Genomic DNA, 20,763 nt, shown 5'->3' with positions numbered 1-20,763 from the left:
GCATATACGTGATCATTTGTGTGTGTATCTAAGCAAGTCTTACAAAACTTTAACAAAGAACATAAAAATTCATCCTTTGCACTTCTTATGCATGTGCAAGTACATATGCATTCTAAAAATACAACTAAATACGTTTCCTTCTTTGTCTTTGATGTTCATAAGTAAACAAACAGTAGACCTGTAGAACCCTTCACTTGTTTCTGAATTACCTACATTTCAATAGAAATTCTCTGTTGTTCATGAAACTGTAGTAAGAGAGTAGGATTTAAGGATGACTGAGTAGTGTAACACTATTATCCCGAAGTATTTTTGCTTAAACAGAGTTTCATGATGCTGTGTAATTTTATTTCTTGGGACATAGAAACCAGTTGTGTCTTTACCTGAAGACAAAAATCTGTCCTGAATAAGGGGATGCATGACTGGAGCAATGATTCAGATCCTGCAAACTTTGCTCATGTAACACAGTAAGAGTAGCTGCTTTTGCGGGTCTTGAGAGCCCACATGCTTGGCCTAGAATCTGCTGGCAGTTTGTTCTGTTTTCACTAATATTTCAGCATACTTTCTCTCAAATCATGAATGACTGCTCGTGTTAACAGCAAAGCTTGCTTTACTTGCTCTCTCTTCACAGAAATGTAGATGATACGTGGTTGTATTACAATAATTTTTCCTATTGGCACAGGACTTAACATTTCATTTCCCTAATGTGTACTCATCAGGGGGTTTTTATGTCTCTCTATATCGAGCTTTAGCAACATGGTACTGTTCCTCTGTATAGCAATTATATTGCCTGTCCGAAAGCTTGACATACAAGCAGCCTAGCTGACAGAAATAAGCTGGAGCTATTAAAATAACTGTAAATGAGGCTGACAATAGGAGCTGTCTGCCATTGTCCCAAAAGATTTTCTGAACTGGAAGTAATCAGTTGAGTTCTAAGGCAACCCCATCAGGGATCTTCTAATTGTGAAAATTCCCCCTCGCCACCCCCCGACTTCCTGAAAGCAAGTTCACCATCTTTGTAGACCTTAGCAGTTTTATTACTTTTAGCCCAGACTACCCAGTACTGAATCATAATTTCTGGGCATAATCTTTTATGTCGACAATTTTAAGCATATGTTTTCAGAACTTTTTTTCTTTTTATAGATGGTCTAAATACTGTGTTTTCCATTCATTTGACTTGCTTTTGTTACGAATGTGCAGAAAGCAATGTGGCAGGAACTAGAAGGCAAAATGTTACTGAGTCTAATTATTTACAATTCTTTCTTTTGCCCTGTGTTTTGTTCTACTTTACGCATTTAACTAAGACATGCAAAACCTGTTTTCTCAATGTTTTAAAATATAGTCTGTGTTTAGGTGCAGAGCTTTAACTATGCATGTCTTTGCTTCTAGGTCTTCATACTATCTCTAGATGCTTATTTAAGTGATAGCTGCTCTTAACTGTTGAACATTCTCTATTTCTTCAAATCTCTACCTATCTTGTTTATAAGCTGCATGTAGCAGAGATCAATAGTGACCCTTTATCTCCCTCCACTTGAACACAGTTCAAATTACTGCCACCTGCTCATAGCACAGAAGTGATGCATAAACTGTTCTGTGTTTTATGTCAAGGTCTGGGTTTGACCGTATGCTGGGGCTCTCTGGATGCCAATTTTTTGCCCCCTTCCCCCCCCCCCCCCCCCAAAGTGTTTTACTATGAATGCATCGGTAATTTCTATGCATTTGCAAAAGCAAGTCTGCCAGGTTTGACTAGACACTGACAGTGTCCGATTGCATCACCAGCTCCTCTCTCTGTTGTTCCATTAGTGTCATATGCAGAAATTGTTTAATTTCAAATACAGTAGGTTATTTAATGGAATTTGGGAGTTTTTGAAAACTCGTACTCATATCAGATTTACTTAAGGTATTGGTACAAAACTGGATTTGGCTATGTATTTCATTACATCTAGACACTTCAGTGAAGTTAAATTTGAGATACAAAACAGGTCATCATTTTATTATGATTGTGGTTTTACTTTGTTCAGTTTGGTTTTGTTCAGCTAAAATCTCAAATCTGTTCTGATGGTGATGGTTCCTATACTCTGTTAAGGGTTCTGTGTGCTCTAGAGACCACATATGCTCTGCAGTGATATTCTTGCCCTTCCACCTCCTCAAACTTGCAATAACTAGTCCCTGGAAAGAGAGGAAGCAGCAGTGGACTTGACACATTTGAAGGTGTTGCAGCTGTACTGTGAAATGGCATTTACCAATTAAAGAACTTGTGCAAATTCACTACAGTCCCATCAGCTTGCTGAAACTGCTAGTGATAAGTTATTCAAAATGTTCTATCTAAGCCTTGATTTGCTAGAAAATGAGCAATTTGTCCTTGAAACAGCAACAAGAGTTGCTTTCCATTTAACAATCCTGTCTAAGCATGATTTCTTAGCTGGTAGTACACAAGACACAACTTGAAATGTATACAGCTTTCTATTTCTAAGAGCTATAAATAAAATTTCATTCCATTTTGGGGGGAATCTGCCTTTATAAATGCTGACAAAAGACTTGTAATTCCAACATGTTACTTTCAGCTTATTTTCAGTATTTTTTTCCTGCCTTCTCCTGAGAGAAATTTTTCTGAGCGTTCTCTGAAGCAAAAATAGTAAAGTTTAAGTTTGTCATTGCCTTTCTTCAGTACTTACAATGAAGAAATGTTATATATATATATAAAAGTGAATTAAGACCACTGTATAGAAGCTTACTGAATATCTAAAGAAATGTGTAAAATCTAAATATGTTACAAGTTGTAACTATTAGAAGGGATGTTTATATTGATGACAGATGTTATATGATATTATCTAAGGGCTTCACGGGTGCATGTGACAATCTTAACTCTATAGCCTGCAAGCATAATTTGTTGCAGAATTTTTCAAGAGTGGTTGTGTTTTTGTGGGGTGAGGTTTTCTTTGTTTTTGTTTCTTTAACATTAAAATACCGTTTACCAGGATGCACGTAAGAGGTAAAGCCACCAAATTATTTAAAAAATAAATCAGAATATGTTAATTTAAGATTCAGCTTTACTTGGGCAAAATAGAAGAATTATTGACTGGTTGAAAGGAAACAATGAAACTATTTCAAACTAGATTGAATTATTAGTTATGCACATTCATATTCCTCAGACATGTTTGCAAACAAGTAATCTGAATTAAGTTATGCAAAATGCAATATTGATGGTTTGTTGCTAGGTTACAGTGTTTCTTGCTGTGCCTAATTAATGCTCCTGCAGAAGAGGAGAGAGAAGAGCAGTGAACACCTCTTGTTCCTGTGTGATTCAAAGGCAAGCAATAGTTGCTAAAACTTTCTGCTCTCCTTCAGGGCTGCAACAGGATTATTTATGTTCTGAAACGGTATAGTTTAGTCTGTGTGAATCATCAGATGCAAGAAGTCTGATGTGTGAGTAGCTTGCGTTGTCAGTGATAAGCTTTATATTGCTATGGAGTTGAAGCCCAAATCATATTTCTCTCGGTGGCTGTTGCACTTTGTTCCATGGAGGCATGAAAACGTAATGCTTCCTGTTCAAAGCGCTTATGTGATACAAGTAAGGAAGGCCAGCACTTTTCCAGCTCAGTTTATTTATCAAAAATATTACCTTTCTTAAAAGAGAGATTGTATATACTTTGTAAAAGTTCACGCTGCCTGCCGCAGGTCTTTTTAGTATTTCAACAGTGCAGTGCCTCTCTTGGCATTCTGCCCTGTTTATAGAGTGGACGAGCTGACATTTCACTTCTGCAAAAGGAATATCATTCCATTCCTTCTTCAGGAGGAGACTGTTTCAAGGAGTAAGGAGTTCACAGGATGTAGATTTTGGTCTTTTCAACTGATATTTTAAGTGCTGAATAGTTCCTTGTCTCTGTGGTAGGACATGAAATCTTCAGTGCTTAAAGATAGCTGGTTTGTGTAGAATAAAGACTGGTGTGATATTGTGCTGCCTTTGTTTGTTTTGGTTTTACCAAGTGGTTGTTACTTGACTGATTAAATAATATTAAATTTTGTTGATATTAGCATTGGATGCTATTTTGGAAGAAATGTAGGCTTAAGGCTCAGTTGTCCCTTGCGCACTGGTGCTTGGTAGAGGCCTGAGTTACAGTAGCAAAGCAGCCTCAGGGAAAGAAAGAATTTTTTTCTTGGGAGTTCAATAGGTTACATGTTTCAAAACCTTTACTTTACAGAACTCTTTATGGCATGTTAGGATTGTGGCTGTAAGTGGCTGCTGCTTCAGGGCATTTCCTCATGTCAGACTACAGTGGTGGCCAGAAGTTAGCAGAAGTTAAGAAGTTAACAGAAATACAGATAAAATGGCTAGAGGATTTTATTTTTTTTTAATTGTTCTAAAAGTGGAAAGAATCTGAGCTATGTATGACACTGGTCACAATTAGTAATAGAATCAGAATTTATACTGAGTACTACAGATGGGTGTAGTACTTGTAAGTAGTGCGCTCTGGTCTGCTGTAGTATGCTTTATCTTTTGTGGGTGGGTGCCATAACTATTAATAAATCTGATTTTTTTTTTTTTTTTTTTTTTAAAGTCACCTGGCTTTCTCTTACTATGTCTGACAGGAAGCATAAAGTGGAGAAAAAAAACCCACAAAAACTCCATGCACAACACACAGGATTGCACTTGCCAACTGTCCTGATTTGACTGTGCCTCTAGAATTTACTCAAGGGGAAAAGGAGGACAGAAGAGTATGGATGTGTTCCTCTCTGAGGCCTCTGGGGACTGCTGAGAAGCAGACAAGCACTGTGTCTTCTCCTATGCCAGATGCTCTTTCCTGTTTGTTTGTTTGGTTGTTGGTTTTGTTTTGGTTTTTTTAATCCTGTCACCTCTGCTATACCTTCTGTATTTATACAGCTCAGGAAAAAATGCTTATCATGTCATGGCGGGTAATAATCTAAGAAAGAGAGGTGTATTGTAGGAAAGGCAAAAGTAGAACATATAAGAGATGGATAGGAACAAGAAGTCTGCTGAGGAAGTCATCTGTGTTCATCTGTGTTCGATCTGGATAGTGTTGAAGAACTGCACTGTCATTAACTTGCACCAAAAGGCAAAGTATGGGTTAGAACAGATGCTATTTTAAATAAGATCACCTGGGCAGAAATCAAAAGTTAAAGTGAAAAACACCAGCTCTGTAAAATGTTTTGGGGTTTCTGGCCTATTCTGGTTGTGCAGGTGTGGAGATTTTATCAACAACCCAAAAACTGTCTGTTCTGAATTGCTTAACATTAGAAGCCAAAGTATGCTAGAACTATATTTAGTAACATTTTACTTTAAAAAAAAAAACAAAACAAACCAACCAAACTACTGATCAATGAGGCTGATGTGATTCTTTCTTCGTTTTAACAACTAAGCAAAGTTCCACAAAACGTGAAGCAGAAATTTGGCCAGAAAAACTGTAAAGTTCTGGGAGTTGGAGTTCTCTGGACCTTTGTCCACGTAAAAAGCTAATTTTATAAATATTAATAACTTTCTAGAAAATATATGTGGGCTATCTAGAGGTAGCAGATATTCAAGTAGTAAACTGCAGTATGTGCTGAGCATTTCTCCCAGTATTACTTTCAATTCAAAAGACTGTGCAGACCTTAGTGATAGTTTATATTGCAGTCAGTGACTTACCATTTGTTTAGAATTCAAGATAAAGTTGCAGTCTATGTTAGTGTGTTGGTAGACTAGTGCCACTGAGGGACAGCATGCCTCTGTTGGTAACGGGCTTAATCCATTCACGTCTTAAACTTTGATTTGGATTGGTTGTTTGTTGCAGGTCATATTTGATCAAAACCTTTGTTCATGCAGTTCTTAAAATACTGGCTTCTTTTCCCCTGGAGATGGCTTTTAAAGCAGCTAAAGAAACTTTGTGATTAGCCCAGCTTATTAGAATTTAGATTAATTAAGTTTGTAATCAGATTTCAAGCATCATGTTCCAGGCCAGGGATTTCTCTTATTTTGTTTCAAACATCACTCCCTGGGCAAATTCTGCTAAACTGCATTTTCATGCTTTGCTGAGAAATGATTGCAGGTTTTGATTTCCATTACAGAATCATTAATATTGTTAATGAGAGTTCTCATGGATAAGTACACTTAAGGAGGATCATCCCTGGGAATTGGGAGTATTATAGTTTGAGCATTTGTTAATTAGATAGAATTGGCATATGTAAGACTGTCAGATTTGAGGTGGATTTATGTGTTTATTTTTGTTTTAAGAGTGACTTTGGTTGTAGTGACTTGGGTTGTGGGATTTAAATTGGAAGTAATGTTGGTTCTTGTTGTGAGTGGGGTTAACGTTCTGCTTTTTCCTCGGTTGCTGTATTCATAAACCAGCCTGTTAGTCCATACTGAATTCTGTCCAAATTCTATTCTATAGTATTCACTTAGGACTTTTGCCTTCTTTTAATGAAAATTATAGAAGAGTCCCGTTGCATCAAGTGGGTACATACCTAGTCTAAAACTTCAGACATTAATATTGTAAAATCAGCTTTGATGTCCTCTTGCAGAGGACTAAAAAACATTTCATCAGCGCTTTTTACTCCCCTCTGGTGGCTAGTGACTGAATATGAATTTCTTTTTATCCTGACCACTTGAAAGGCTTCAAGATTGCATATCCAGTCAAGTGAAAAATGTTTTTGGAATCCTCACTTCACCGTATTTTTGGAACAATAATATTTACAAGTCTTTGGAATTGCCATACATGCTAAAGATTCTTTAGTGGTGCTCTGTGGAAGATTTCTCTACTTGTTGTGCTACATAAAAAGCAAATGGTTTGTAAAAGTTAAAATTACCAAATTGCCTCAGTGTAGAGAATGGATGGGAAATTCACTGATTAAATATTTTTCTGTGAATGGGAGAGGAGTTAGAGCAGAGATGGAGCTTTTACAGCATTGAAGATATAATAGAAGCACTTAAGCTGTACTCCCTAAATGTCCTTTGCACCACTTGAAGAAGAAAGTGAAAATACTTTCTAGGAGCCAAAATACACTGTTGAAACTGGTGATACTGATCAACATCTTCGGGATGCTTAATGGTAGATCCATTAAGCCGATTGTGAGATCCAAACAAATTAACTCTTTGCTTAGATTGTTTTATTACTTCTCTTTGATATGAGTTCCCATCATTTTTCTCTGTCATATCTTGAGAACCACTAGAACTAGAAGCCAGTGAATTTATGAACTCTGTGAGTGCTGGCTTTCAGACCCCATACAATATTGTGCAACCCTAATATGTAAAATAGATCACCAAAGTCAACATCTGCAAAAGCAGAAGGATGGCACACTAACCAATGATAGTTAAAGGACTGGTTCTAGACCTGTGGTTTGGTAGGAGAACTATCATTATCTTTGTTAAAAAAAAAAAAAAAAAGGCATCTTCGTTACATTCTTGTTTGGGCTTCTGTTTATTAGAAGGTATAGTAGACTACTGACATTTAAATGCATTTGTATTCATTATTGTTGCATAGAAAATAAAGATGAAGGTATTAATGTTCCCATAGCAAAATCAGGAAAGATTTCATGTTAAACTTGCAGAAACAGGAGCAATTTCAACTAGAGTAATGAGAAAAGGATGGTGTTTTGTAATTACTGATGTAAGGTCAGAATTGTACAGTAACGTTAAAAGGGGAAAAAAAAAAAAAGTACTCCATGTAGTTGTGTGCATTTAGTGTTGATTGTGTTTTGTGACACAAGTGCTGATGCAGAACCAGAAGAAATTCAGGTTTTGGTAACCAGAGCTTCCCCCCAGCCCCAGGCATGTGTACTGGATCAGTATCTATTCCATTTTATTGCTGGGTGGAAACAGCAGGAAGAAAGCTGAGTCATATTAGTAGACCAGTTGTCCCTTCCCTCGCTGTGCCTGCAGCTTTGAGTGATGAAGGAGAACTAGGTGTGGTGGCCTCTCTTCTGCCTCCTTCAATGTGTGAGGGGTGAAGGGAAGTTTTTGCTCCCTATCTTCCTGTCTTCTTTTGCGTGGCTTTTATACTGGAGGAATGTTATTTTGAGTCTTCATTTTTAACATTGTCAAAGTAATCCACTTATGTGTGATGCCCGTCTCTAATAAGTTTTCCAACTTCCATACATACCTGTCTATTCCATCTATTTTAAACTGTTAAGTAGGGTACATGGAGTAGGTTTTTTTAAAATACCCTTTATGCCTCTAGGAAATGTTCATTCAGGAATTTGTCTGTTGATTAGTGTTAAACAGTTGTGTAGACATCTTTTGCATATCTGACCGATCATAAAATTGTTTTGCTAGATGCTTTCTATTTCAGTTTGGAATTATAAACAGCACATAGAGGAAAAAATATTCACCCAACAATTCAGGATCTGTTGGGTGAGAAACATGAAAAAAATGGAAAAGTAGTTTTAGTGATTGAGATTTCATGTTACTTTGACTAATGCACGCTTAGAGTGTGCCTGACCCTGTAGAAAATCAGAGACATCCTGAAAACCAGAGCTACCCGGTTGGGTAAACATCTGTGTTATGTGACATGTTCAGTGGTCAGATGATCAGACAGATTACGAGCCTTTCATTGAATATTTCTGCAAAAGTCAGTGTAAAATATACAGAAATAATGTCATATGTGCAGATCTAATTTGAAATTAAAAATTAACCAAAAAATAAAGTTGCCCAGGTATCCTGTATTGTGCTGTTAGTCACTATCCCTGTAATCTTTTTACATAGTTCTTCTTGAGATACTGTTACTGGCTTTTTGGTGTGGTACTTTTTTCCCCTTTGTCCCTTGTGAAGTATGTGAAGAGAATGGACACTTGAGAACTGATAGGCCACAAAAGCAAAATAGGTTCAGTCTTCTTTTTCCTTGAGGTAGGCTTTGATAACTAAGGTGGTAGAATTTGTAAATGCCAGGTGAGCAGATTGCAGAAGGAGAGCTCCATTACCAAAAGGGTCTCTTTTTATGTTTTTTTAAAATCAGGCAAGGCTATCTTAAAATTAATGTGCCACTTCTGCTGTAGCTATTGTTAAGAAAGCAGGACAGGTGTAAAATGATAACAGTTGCTCAGTTCAGCACATAAGCCTGCCCGCTGTGTTCTGCATGGATGGCAAGCAACAGAGTAGTATTGCTGGAAGCCTTGCTAAAAGGTAATTAATACAGTCTAGTCTTGTGTTTGGTAGGACATGAAGGTTTTACAAAATTTTCCAAGGCATACGTGGAGTCTACCCAGACTTAAGATGAAATGCTTGCATGCCACATCCAGCATTTAGGTTTAAAAGAGAGGCCATAGTAATTAACATATTTACTCCAAAGCAGGCCTCCTGGCTGAAGTAGAGAGGTGCAAAAGGTGTAATGTGAGTGAGTTACAAAAATAGAATCCAGGTACCTGGGTGCTCAAGGCTGCATGTCCATTTTTAAGAGCAAATTTATGTACATTAACAATCAGAAACTATGGCGGTAACCACAGCACAAATCCAGTGACTACATGGGATTATTATTATTTTAATAATAAAACTGCCATCAAGCAAAATATAAATACTGAGGTGAAGAGACTGGAAATGTGAAATGCCAGTACCCTTAAAATTAACACCTTGGCTTAGTTTTTGATGATGTTCCTCTGCAGGGTTGGGGGAGGGAAATTATAAAGCCACCAGTTTGCTTTCAAGAAAACTTTATAGACTATAAATAATGCATGTATTTGCAGCGCCCCTCCTTTTTATCCCTTTTCTGAAGCCTTTGACGATATATAAAACCAATTTCCACACTGACATCTGGTGGTAGTTCTGAAATGCTGTGTTGTTTGAAGTGTTATATATGGGTATTTTGCAGGTCTAAGCATTAGATGCTATCCCCTCCAGACCTTCTGAAGTGATCTTACTGACATCTTAAAATTTCAAATGATCATCATCAGACCTTTATGCAGCTTCCCACATGGCAAAGATAGTAATGGATAAATGAGTAATTCATCAATATTTATCTCATTTTGCTCAGCTGGTATAATGCATTAAAAAAGTGTCTTGAGCATGTGAAGGAAATGATACTTAGAGTTAATTCCTTTCCCGAAGAACTCCTGTAAAAGTACAGTGGCATAGTTTTATTGAGGTCCTGTTTTACTGATGGTGTATATATATGTTGTGTGCAGTAGATGAGCTCAGGAGAAGGACCACATCACACATAGTCAGGATATGTGGCTGTATCCAGAGTCCAAAACCAGCTGTCATGGTGATAGTTTGACTCATCTCAGCTCCAATCCCGATTAGGCCTGGTGTGTGTCAGTATAACAAACAGTAAGTATGTTATGTATGACAAAGCCCTTCAAGATTTCCACAGAAATGGTTACAAGGGCTTGTTCTGTCCCTCACCCTGACACATATCAGGTTCATTTTAAGTTCTATTTAGAAAATATCTCAAATCAGACAACCTGTAAGAGCAACTGGATCAGGAAAAAGAAAGTGAAAAATTTTATTGTGCCATGGCTCCGTTAATCTGTTTAATATTCATCCCCCATCATATAGGTTACACCACATCACATTGCCTTTTGACACATGCATAGTATGACTGTACCTGTGAGCTGCTTATAAAAAATAGACCTCTGTTTCCTTCACAGTGGATAAAAACTTGAGTTCTTCATTCTCTATTTAGTTCTGGCTCAGACAAGCTCCTGTAGACTCAGCAGACAGATTTTTATTAAGTTTGTGAATTGTGTAGCTGTTCCTTAAATGGTAATTCATTTTATGTGTGTAAAATTGAGCTAAGCGCTGCTTTCCATTGCCAGAGAGAGTAATGGCAGCCATTGGTTGGTCCTACTGCTACAAAGATTAGCTTCAGGTGTAACTTTTGTTTTCTTTTCTATGAAATGTCTGCATGAACCCACTAAGCGCGTTAAGAAAATTCAGTTAAATAATTCATTTGGGCACACAGATAAGAATGTTTCACATCTAAGTAGCTGCTCATTAATATGAAGAATGGTAAACAGTTCAAGAGTTTGGCATCTAAATCAGATAGTTTAATATGGTATAAAATTCACTATAATCAGAGAGGAGTAAAGGGGGTCATTCAAGTCCCAGAAGACTGTGAATTACTCATTATATTTAATCTTTTAGGCAAAATAGCTTTTATGAATGGTGCTAATTGATCTGATAAATCTCAAAGGATGTTGGAAAGGAAATTAAGTAATATATTGTTTTAATATCTGTAATGCATAATTGCTGAAAACTGTTGTAGTAATTTTTTGTGGCTTCAGGTTAGCCTCAATATGTTTGTCTGTGTATATTAACAGAGATTGTAGAATCAATGTCAGTTATTTTGAACTTGTATTCGTTTTTATTTATTCATTTATTTAAGCTTGTTGCTGACTCTATTTTTACACACTTCTGCATATTTATTGAGCATTTTCTATTTATCTTTCTTCCTATTAAACAGGTATTATTGAGACTGCAGATCGCCTGGATCGTGAGACTACTTCACATTACTGGTTAACTGTTTATGCAACAGACCAAGGTGTTGTGCCTTTATCATCTTTCATTGAAATCTACATAGAAGTTGGGGATGTTAATGATAATGCTCCTCAGACCACAGAACCAGTTTATTACCCAGAGGTCATGGAAAACTCACCTAAAGATGTATCCGTCATTCAAATTGAGGCATTTGATCCAGATTCTAGCTCAAGTGAAAAGTTAACCTACAAGATTACAAGTGGAAATCCACAGGGATTCTTTTCAATAAACCCCAAAACTGGTAAGTACAATACAGTGTTTTATTTTACATATGAATGAATCAACTTACCTGCATAAATACATAAACCAGGCAAAACCATGATCTTTGGTTTAACATTGTAGCCATGCTTTCACAATAGTTAGAGTTAACCTGGTATCCTGAGCTGTGTCAATATTAGTAAGTTACACAAACAAGTAGAAGAGGATTTGAGAGTTAAGCAGTTGGTTCAAAGTACCTGACATCTGCATTGTGCACATTTTGAGAAGGTTTATTTTAGAGTAGCTCCACTCTAGACTGGTCAACACCCGTTTGTTTTTGTAGTGCAGTAAATATACAGTAAAAATACATATTTTTAGCTTAGTTTCATCCAAGCTGTTTTTAGCAGTCTCAGTCTTCCAATTTTGATGCATAGGGGGTTTTGTCAGGCTTTTTATTTTTGCGGGTAGTGTTAGTCTAAGTAATGCAAGCCATTTATTAACTGCAAACTCATTTGTCCCACAGTCAAAAGGGACTATCTTTGTAAAGTAACTGTTGCTGTTGTAAGAAATATAAAATCTGGAAGATAATTTGCAGGTGTGGCTGTTATGTAATGAAAAGAAAGAGTCTGAGTTCAGTGGTTGTTTGGAAAGCTTCAGAAAAAACACACTGAGGTTTTAACAAGAAAGTACAAATACACGAAACAAGTGACCTTTTAGTAACTGTGAATTACAAATACTGAACTGTGAGTAGGGCAGAGAGACAGGAAACAAATAAAATAATCCATTTTAACTGAAGCTACACAGCAATTTTGAAAACAATGTAAAGGCTGCCTGCCATCCCTTGCTTCTGAATGAATGTAGAGAAAATAGTACATATACTGGATTTTTTTTCCACAGATCTTTCCTAATGGTAAAGAAGGGTTTGGTTCTAATTAAATAATATTTTTCTGGTTGGGCACAGCTTAGCTTTTCATATGTCACATAGGTACTGTTTCACAGTAGAAATTACAGGAGGTGCTTCTGATTCACTCAGCCAGAAATTTCTTCTCAGAATTCAGAGGTTTTTAGACTAGAGGTCCTGTAAAGGTGTAGATAGTGACTTTAATCTGTAACAAACCCAGTAAGGAGAAGGGAGCAATAGAAGCCTTATTCATTTAGCTCTTGCTCATTCATGGAGGGAATTTCAGGGATTTAAAGGAGCAAAAATTGGGTGAAAAATATGTTTTGAAGGCTGGGTTGACACTATGGCCTTCATTCTGTTTCATAGTTGTTTCAGCTCAGGATATGAAAGACTTGCGTGCTGTATCAGCTGTAATTGCTGTATCAGCAAATCTCTGAGTGCAAGCACAGGTATGTTATCTGGGTTATTTCTGACAATAACTTCTTTGTCAGCATGTGCTGCATGTGCTTGTGAAGACATTGCCAAGAGGGACATATGAAATAGCTACAGCAACAGAAGATCTTTAGCATAGTTAAAACCTGTATCTAAATACTATATTTACAGAAGCATTGGTTTTAGAACAAAGGCAGCCTAAGAAGTAAAACAAGAAAAATTCAACTGCAAAGTCCTATAAAGTGAATACAGAAACTCTCTGTGTGTGTGCTTTATTTTTATTTGTCTTTCTTTGCTTACACATAATACAAAAGGAAAAATTTTCCACTCTTTTATCTTCTTCCTTGGCCTTTCTGGTTTTGAAAAGTACTGTTTGCTTGCTACTTTGATATTTCTTATCGTCTCCATCTGTGATGTTGATAAAAATGGGAGTAAAATTGCTTGTGAATTGAGTGGAAAGAACTGAGTGACTGCAGTGCTCAAATTGCAAGTGAACATAAACTCTACCTACATTCATTTAGTCTTTATAATTGGCCAACTATTTTTGGTTGCTTTTTCCTTATTTTTTCTGTAGCTCATTTTCTCTTCCTCTTTCTTCCAGTTCTTTCCTGCTGTGCTCTGCCTTCTGTCATTATGCATCATTTTCCAAACTTTGTTTTAAAAACACTTGCATGCCTTCCTTACCTAAGTTTTGAGATGAAGAAACATCTTTATTCCTATTTAATGGATAGAAGAATCAGTGCAGCAGGAGATGGTGACTTGTCTTCAGACAGTTTGTAGTTTTCCACGTCAGTACCTTACTGCTGATCTCATTTATGCTAGAAAGGGAGCTTGAGGGAGCTCAAGACACTAGATCGTGAAGTGATAAGGAACACTTAATAGAAAGCTAATAAAGTTTTTCTGTCAAGAGAGTTTCTTACCTGCTCTTATTGCAGCATGCATACTGTAGAAGCAAGCAGTGCGGTGTGGAGTCCTTCTCAGCTATGTATTAAAGGAGGTGGGGGGGAAAACAACAAAACCCCAAATGGAAATAATTAAATAATTATATTTCAGAATACAAGCACTGAGAGGAAAAGAATATCCCTCTGATTTACGTTCATCAGGAGAAAAAATTTTCTTTTAAATATAGTTAAAATCACAGGGATCATTGATGTCTATTACTGTTAAAATTGTAATGCTAGATAGACATAATAAACGTAGAGAGAAGGGGAAGAGGAGAGGTGGGCAGAGAAGAAGAGAAGGAAAACCTCTTTGGCTGTTTTCTGTCATGTTCACAGAGTGCACTCAAGTATAGTTCAATTGATATTAAATAGCTAGCTCATGTATATTGTCTCCCTATTAAATAGGACGCTGGATTTCATGTGATCTAATGGGCAGTCTTGTTTTTCCTGTACATGTTTGGTTTGAAATGTCAGTCTGCACTAGGCACTAATGCAGTGATCAAGATGAGTTTTGACTGATGTTACCAGGTTCGTAACTTCCCAAGTCTCTCTTCTGTCTATTAGAAATCAAATACATTTAACCTGAATAGATCTTATTTGGGGTGAAAGCGCTTTCACTAGGATTGGGATGTTAAGGAGTTGAAAAATCACTTTAAAAGACACTAGTTATTGTTGTAGTTTGTAACACAGTGTACTTTATCTCCCTCAATTATTTAAAATAGGGCTCAGCTGAAGAATACTTTTGACAGAATTAGTGGGATCAAATCCTGTCTTGTTTGCTTGTGCAGGGTATGTTACCCTTGGACCTTGTGAGCCTATCCCACTGTAAGGTATTTGTCAAAGGGAGAGAAACCTTCACAGGGCCCCAGGTTTCCCTTCCAGCCAAAGGGGAGATAGGGCTGGAATATGAATCAAGTCTTTAACTGTATCCCACTGTGACATTGAAAGTGACAGAGTAAGAGTTGAGTGTGTGTTAGTTAGGTTTCTTACTTTGGGCTTCTGTGCAGCCCCAAAGGCAAATAGAGGACCGTAATGGCCTTCAGTCCTGAGTCAAGGAAAGGCTAGTGTTGGGATTCTTAAAATATGTGGTGAGTGTTAAAATAGGTTTCAGCTGATAGTATGTTATTGTCTCCTCTCCAGGTCAAGGATCCATCTTTATTCTGTCTCTATAGAATTTAACACTGTGGTATTGTGGTCCATGATTAGAACTCCCACACATAACAGTAATACAGATTATAAATAGCAATAACCTACATGTAACCTATGTCAAGTAAAATACTGCTTTCTGTGCTCTGGAAGTAGCTAATTCATTTCTAGAATTTTATAGGCTCCAGACTAAGATGTCTTGTGTCCTTGTGCAATAATCCTGAATTTTTAGATGGTGAAACTGACTGATGTGGACCTATGTAGGATATAGTTCATCTTTCACAAAAAGAAGAGATTTCTTTTCATGATAAGAACTATTGATTGACTGTTTTTTCAAAAATGCTATTAGCTGAAGTAGTTATGTGTGCTTCTCACAGTGATCAGTTTCTGAGTAACCCCTTCAGTAAATCTTCACTGGCAATTAAAAACATCTTTCTTATTTTAACTAATTGTAAAATAACTTAGTTAAAGAAACATTGCTAAGTTTTTCTTTCCGTGCAGAAGTTGTTTCACTTTTTGGAGCAGAATATATAACACTACATCACAGGACATTTTGTAATCTTTTCAGATATACCTGGCTTTTCATTAAAGCAAATGAAATACCATTTTCTTTAGTTTTGGAGTGTCCATGTAATGAAAAAAACCTGCTGTACATATGAGCTGGCCAGGTGGAATAAAAATAGTTATCATAATGTTATTTGCAGGAAAGAATTAGAGCAAAGACTAATTGCACAACTTCCATGCTTGACCTGAATAGAACTGTAGGCAAATATGTAGGTTATGCTAACTACTTCATATCTGCTTAACTTCTTGCAAAATAGCTTGTAATTAAATACAAAAGTAATTGACAAAATGGTAGAGTTCCAAGGCATTTTAATATGGTTAGATGGAAGGAGTTGGAGTTGGCAGAATTTGATAGCTATTCGGAACACCCATCCTGGGATTCTACAGTTAATCTCACCACTTACCCCTAGAGCTACTGCACTGAGGATCAGAAAAGATTGGTGCTTTTAGCAACACTTATGTAAAGCAAAGGATTATGTAACAGTAAACAAGTTCTGGGTTTCGTGCTTTGGAGCTCACAATATACAGTGTTTTCTCTGGTATGTATGATAGAAAGTAAATTGGTAATATTTCACTGTTTCTTCTGGGTGTGGTTTATTTGCACGTGAATTTTGGGGGTTTTTTGTAACAAGGTCAAAGGCATTGAAACCTAATTATGGAAATACTTGTAGTTGCTAGTTTCCATATTTCATTGGATGCATTTGGATATGTTTTGTCTGAGAAAGCAATGAGATGGACAAAAAATGGATGCTTTAGGGAGTGAGTAATGAGCTATTTCACTTAAAAGTCAGTGAATGTTGTATTGTTTGAATTAAATTACTGAATATTTTTATTTTTATGTGAACACAATCATATTGAGTGGGCAAATTTGTATTTGTTTCCATCTTTGATTCTTTCATATTATAATAATTTGCTTTATTGCTTTTGAGGAGGAATGTTGGAAGCATGACAGTTAATAGCAGGATTGCAGTAAGTCTTAAAGAAAGTGGAACAGGTACTTAATATGGCATCTACTAATAATAGCTGGTAATACCATTGTATGTAAGTGTACGTTTATGAGCTGTTTATGAATTATGATTATATAATTTCTAATCTATATTGGATTAACCATTTAGAAATGGATCTGTTGGTGTCAATTCAAAAGAGAGTTATTGCATTTATTTTACTAAGAGCTTTCAATCAAAACACCTAATTTCTTCCTGACTGAGACAGGAGAGTGAGACATGCATAAAATACAAGCTTTTTGTTGCACCTAGTAAGAATTGTAATGGTCGTATGCAAACTAGCTCCCCAATTTAAAATGTATACTTACAGTTCCCCAGAATGACATTGTCAATGAAATTCTTTTTCTATCATTGTTTCCTATGTTTTGTAGATTTCTTCTATTTTTATTCTTTAAATTGTGGGATTGCAAACTTCACGTGAAATTAGAAGAAAGGTATTCACCTTTAACGGATGAACAATAATGGCTCAACAAGTCATATGTAAAACATGGAAATTTAAGAGCTAAGGAGAATATCCTAAATTGCTGCAGAATTAGAGCCATTAGACTGAACTCTCCCTAAACAAAAGGAGCTCACTGAATTCCCCTAGGCTCTGTATCAGTTTCCATATGGATGGAATAGTTTTGCCATGCCACTATTTTAAAATATGGCTGCTACTCAATGATACAGGCTTTGTATAATTAATATCTCAAAGACTGCTGAGTTAAGGTGCATGAAAGAAGCTTATACTACCTTGTAAGTGGCAGTATGCGCGTTAGAATGGCAAAAACTGCATTTGCATAGTGAAAGGAGTTGCAGTTCTCCTTAGTATTGCTGAGGAAGAAACTGGAATCTTAACCAGTATCCATATAGGGTGAGGGAAGACCCTTCTACTTTTTTTTATTACCTTGCCCATGTATTCAGGCAAGAACTAATTTCTGATCTTTTTGCCAAATTAGTATGCTTATTTTTCACTCCCCCAGGACTTCTGTTATATTTATTATACCAACGAGATTTGGCGTGGGGAAAGAATCAGGGCTGGGTAGCAAATAACACTTTCTCCAGAAGCCATGCCTTACTTCAGAGATTGAAAACAGTAATAGCAAATGAGGCAGGGATTTACTTGATGTTGCTCCATACAACAATTTTGAGTCAGATTTGCAGAAATGCTGATTGCAAAAATATAGCTTTCTATGCCTTTAATGCAACTTGATATGAAAATAATGCACACTTCCAAAAACTAGACTTGGGTTCATAACCTGGACAGCAGAATGACAAAATTAATTTTGAGTGTTAATTTCCCCGTACTTCAGTTTTGCAGGTATAAAATAGGAATAATTGCATGACCTAATTGCTTGGGAGTGTTGTGCAGATATATTCATTCATATTTATGAAGCACTTGGGTATTATCATGAGAATGCCACGGACATTCCTTTGAGGAAATTAGTAATCCTGTGGTGTAGGAGTTAGGCCATTTAGATAAGGCCTTTCTTACATAGGGAATTCCAGCAGAAGCATTGAGTAATTACCCATTTCAGAACATACTGTATCCTGTGCTCCCAGTGAGGCCTGAGTCTGTGCATCTTAATGCACACATGCAAGATAGTCAAGATGATGTGGCAGTCTTGACTGGAATTTCCTAGTTTGAGTGACTAAATCTCAAGATAAGCGTTTGTCTAGGATTTAATATTATTTGATGTAACTTTTGCTCTTATTTTGTTTTTTCCTATGCTTTTTTTTTTTACTATCTCGAGTTTTTGAAAGAACTTACACTAAAATTGATCCTGTGGCAATTTAGGATTGTGGCAGGTTTTGTTTCATAAATTACACCACACTTCAAAACATGCATTAGAGTTAACATCAACCTTCAGATTAAGTGCTGATTTAAAGACATTTATCTATGCAATCCCAAAATAGAATGCTATTTTAATATAAAAAGTTTGTTCTATCCAATAGTGGGATTTAAATTTTGGTAAGACTGAGTCTGTCTCTCTCACTGTTTGTTAGTCTCTAGTAATCGTTAAAGCTTTGTGAAGTTATAAAATGCTAATAGCTCATGGGCAAATCATCCACCTCACATGATTTTATCATTTTACACCGTTTGTAACCTTTAAATCAGTATCTTTGTGTGTGTGTGTCTGATTTGGAGACTGACTGAAGTGAAAAAGGAAATGGGTACAGCTGCAAACAACTTCCATGGGTTTCCGATAACACTGGAGAATTACTTAGTGAGGAAATGAAGGGCCAGTGACCGCACAGTAGTATTGGCTTCATTTTAACAAAGGAAATCTTTGTTGTTTAACTACTTGTGGGTTTTAATCCCAATTGACCTAATATTTTAGAACTTGAATAAAACCAGTATTGCCACATTGCACACTAATGTGATTTAAAGTTAAATAAAGACCCAAACACTGAAATTGTTCTGTTACTTCTGTAGCTGACAAACAATGCAAGGCTCAATTATTGTTCATTGATGTTACACAGCTCAAAGCATATGTAGCAGCCTCCATGTACCCAACTGTTTACCTGTCACATGCAGAGAAAATAAAGTATTTGATTACACTGTCTCTAGAACAGACTTTTTTTTTTCCTTTACATTTACTGAAAATGTAACCAGAATTAACCCAAATGTTTGTTAAACTCCTGCAACCAGAAAGGTTACATGAGTAGACAAAAGTTTGTATAGACATATATTTGGAAAGAGAGTTTAATTTTGCAAAAAGCTAGTTTTATTTTCCTTTTTAAATATTGTTTAAAGAACTTGAAGTGCTATTAGACTTGTGGTTTTCAACCTGGTCTCTTTTGGAACTGGTAGAAACAAGTTCATATCTCTGAAATTTCTAATAACATCTTTACATCCATTCACTCTACGATATTTAGGGATTTACCACTTGAAAAGATAGAAAATTTGCTATAATATAGGCAGCTATTGTAAAAATTACTTGCAAGCATTCATGTAGAGATCACTTCTTTTAAATTTTAGATGGTGGTGTTGGGGCTTCATTTATTTATTTGTTTATTTTATTCTCTTACATCTCTTTGGAAAAAGAGAAATGGTAGGAGCTGGGAAAATTAATGGGAAGCACAGCAGTCCTTGCCTTCTCCTTTTTCTGTCCCTGGAACTATATAAAAACTTCAGGTCATGATCTATGTTGTAAAGCAGGAGTTTAAAAGAAAGTGAGGTTTTCTTTCAGTTTTCCCATATTCTGATGCAGAAATGGTGATGGAGACAGAATCCTTCTATATCATATGTTCTTTTGAGCTGGAATATATAATGTACAAAATTATAATTCTAGCCAGGGACGAGATGAGTGATCAGGTACTGTTATGAGCCACTTGCATAGTATCACCTTCACACAGGCTTTCAAAGATACCAGTCTACCCTTGATAGGCTCTCTGAGTAGTGTAAATTAATGGAGTTTGTGTATATAACACTACTATAACATTAGTATGGATTAATTTCCTGTTAAGAGAAGATTACTCAGAATTAGTGCCCTGATTCATATCCAGCTTGGCTTGATTTTTGAGTGATGAAAGTAAAAGATCGGTCCCAGCAAAAATATAGTTCTACATGAAGTAATACTGGTTTTCTATCTGAAAAATTCACAGTGGAGTCACAATCAAAGGCTAACTAGGAGTCAGCTATAAAATTCTTCTTCAGCTTTTCTGAGAGCTGAGACAAAACCTTTAGCAGCAGTTTATGCGAGCATGTATGTCATGAGTGTTTCATGGAGGTCTTTACAATGGTTCAGCTACAAAAGCAGTTCCCTTTAAATCAGTAGATAAAAGACTGCAGTGCATTCCAGACTTGTTCTGGTAGTATTCTGTCTTGTAAATGTAGGAAATATCATGCAATTAAAGCAAAAGAAATTAAAAAAAAAAAGGCGGTAGCATTGTATAAATCTCCAAATTCTCACTTAGAAACTAATATTTTAGGGTTTAGATGTATAGGGAGTTAAGGGGCCTCAAAAGAAAACCTGTAATGGTTTGGAAATATCCTCATATTCCTAGTGTCATTTGAACAAGTTTCTCAGTACAACTGTACTTTTGTAAATACATGTGTCATCCATAAACCATTCTTAACATCAAAGGAGAGAATATAGTAAGGACAATTGTATCTACCAGAGTTGTTAAACT

General features: G+C 36.2%; 1 protein-coding gene across 3 annotated transcripts in view; it reads left to right on the top strand.

The window, feature by feature from the left end:
• The window catches only part of FAT1 (FAT atypical cadherin 1), a 105,055-nt gene that overhangs the window by 19,002 nt on the left and 65,290 nt on the right, over positions 1-20,763 (top strand). For all 3 annotated transcript variants that reach the window (XM_010570035.1, XM_010570033.1, XM_010570034.1), the window contains exon 2: positions 11,388-11,702. In XM_010570035.1, the coding sequence (XP_010568337.1) occupies positions 11,388-11,702 (315 nt within the window). The remainder of the gene's footprint in view (positions 1-11,387; positions 11,703-20,763) is intronic.

This window comes from Haliaeetus leucocephalus, unplaced genomic scaffold (genome assembly GCF_000737465.1).
Source record: "Haliaeetus leucocephalus isolate CR32 unplaced genomic scaffold, Haliaeetus_leucocephalus-4.0 Scaffold284, whole genome shotgun sequence".
Lineage (NCBI taxonomy): Eukaryota > Metazoa > Chordata > Aves > Accipitriformes > Accipitridae > Haliaeetus > Haliaeetus leucocephalus.
Note: the sequence above shows the minus strand (reverse complement) of the source record. Positions and strands in the feature narration are given on the sequence as shown.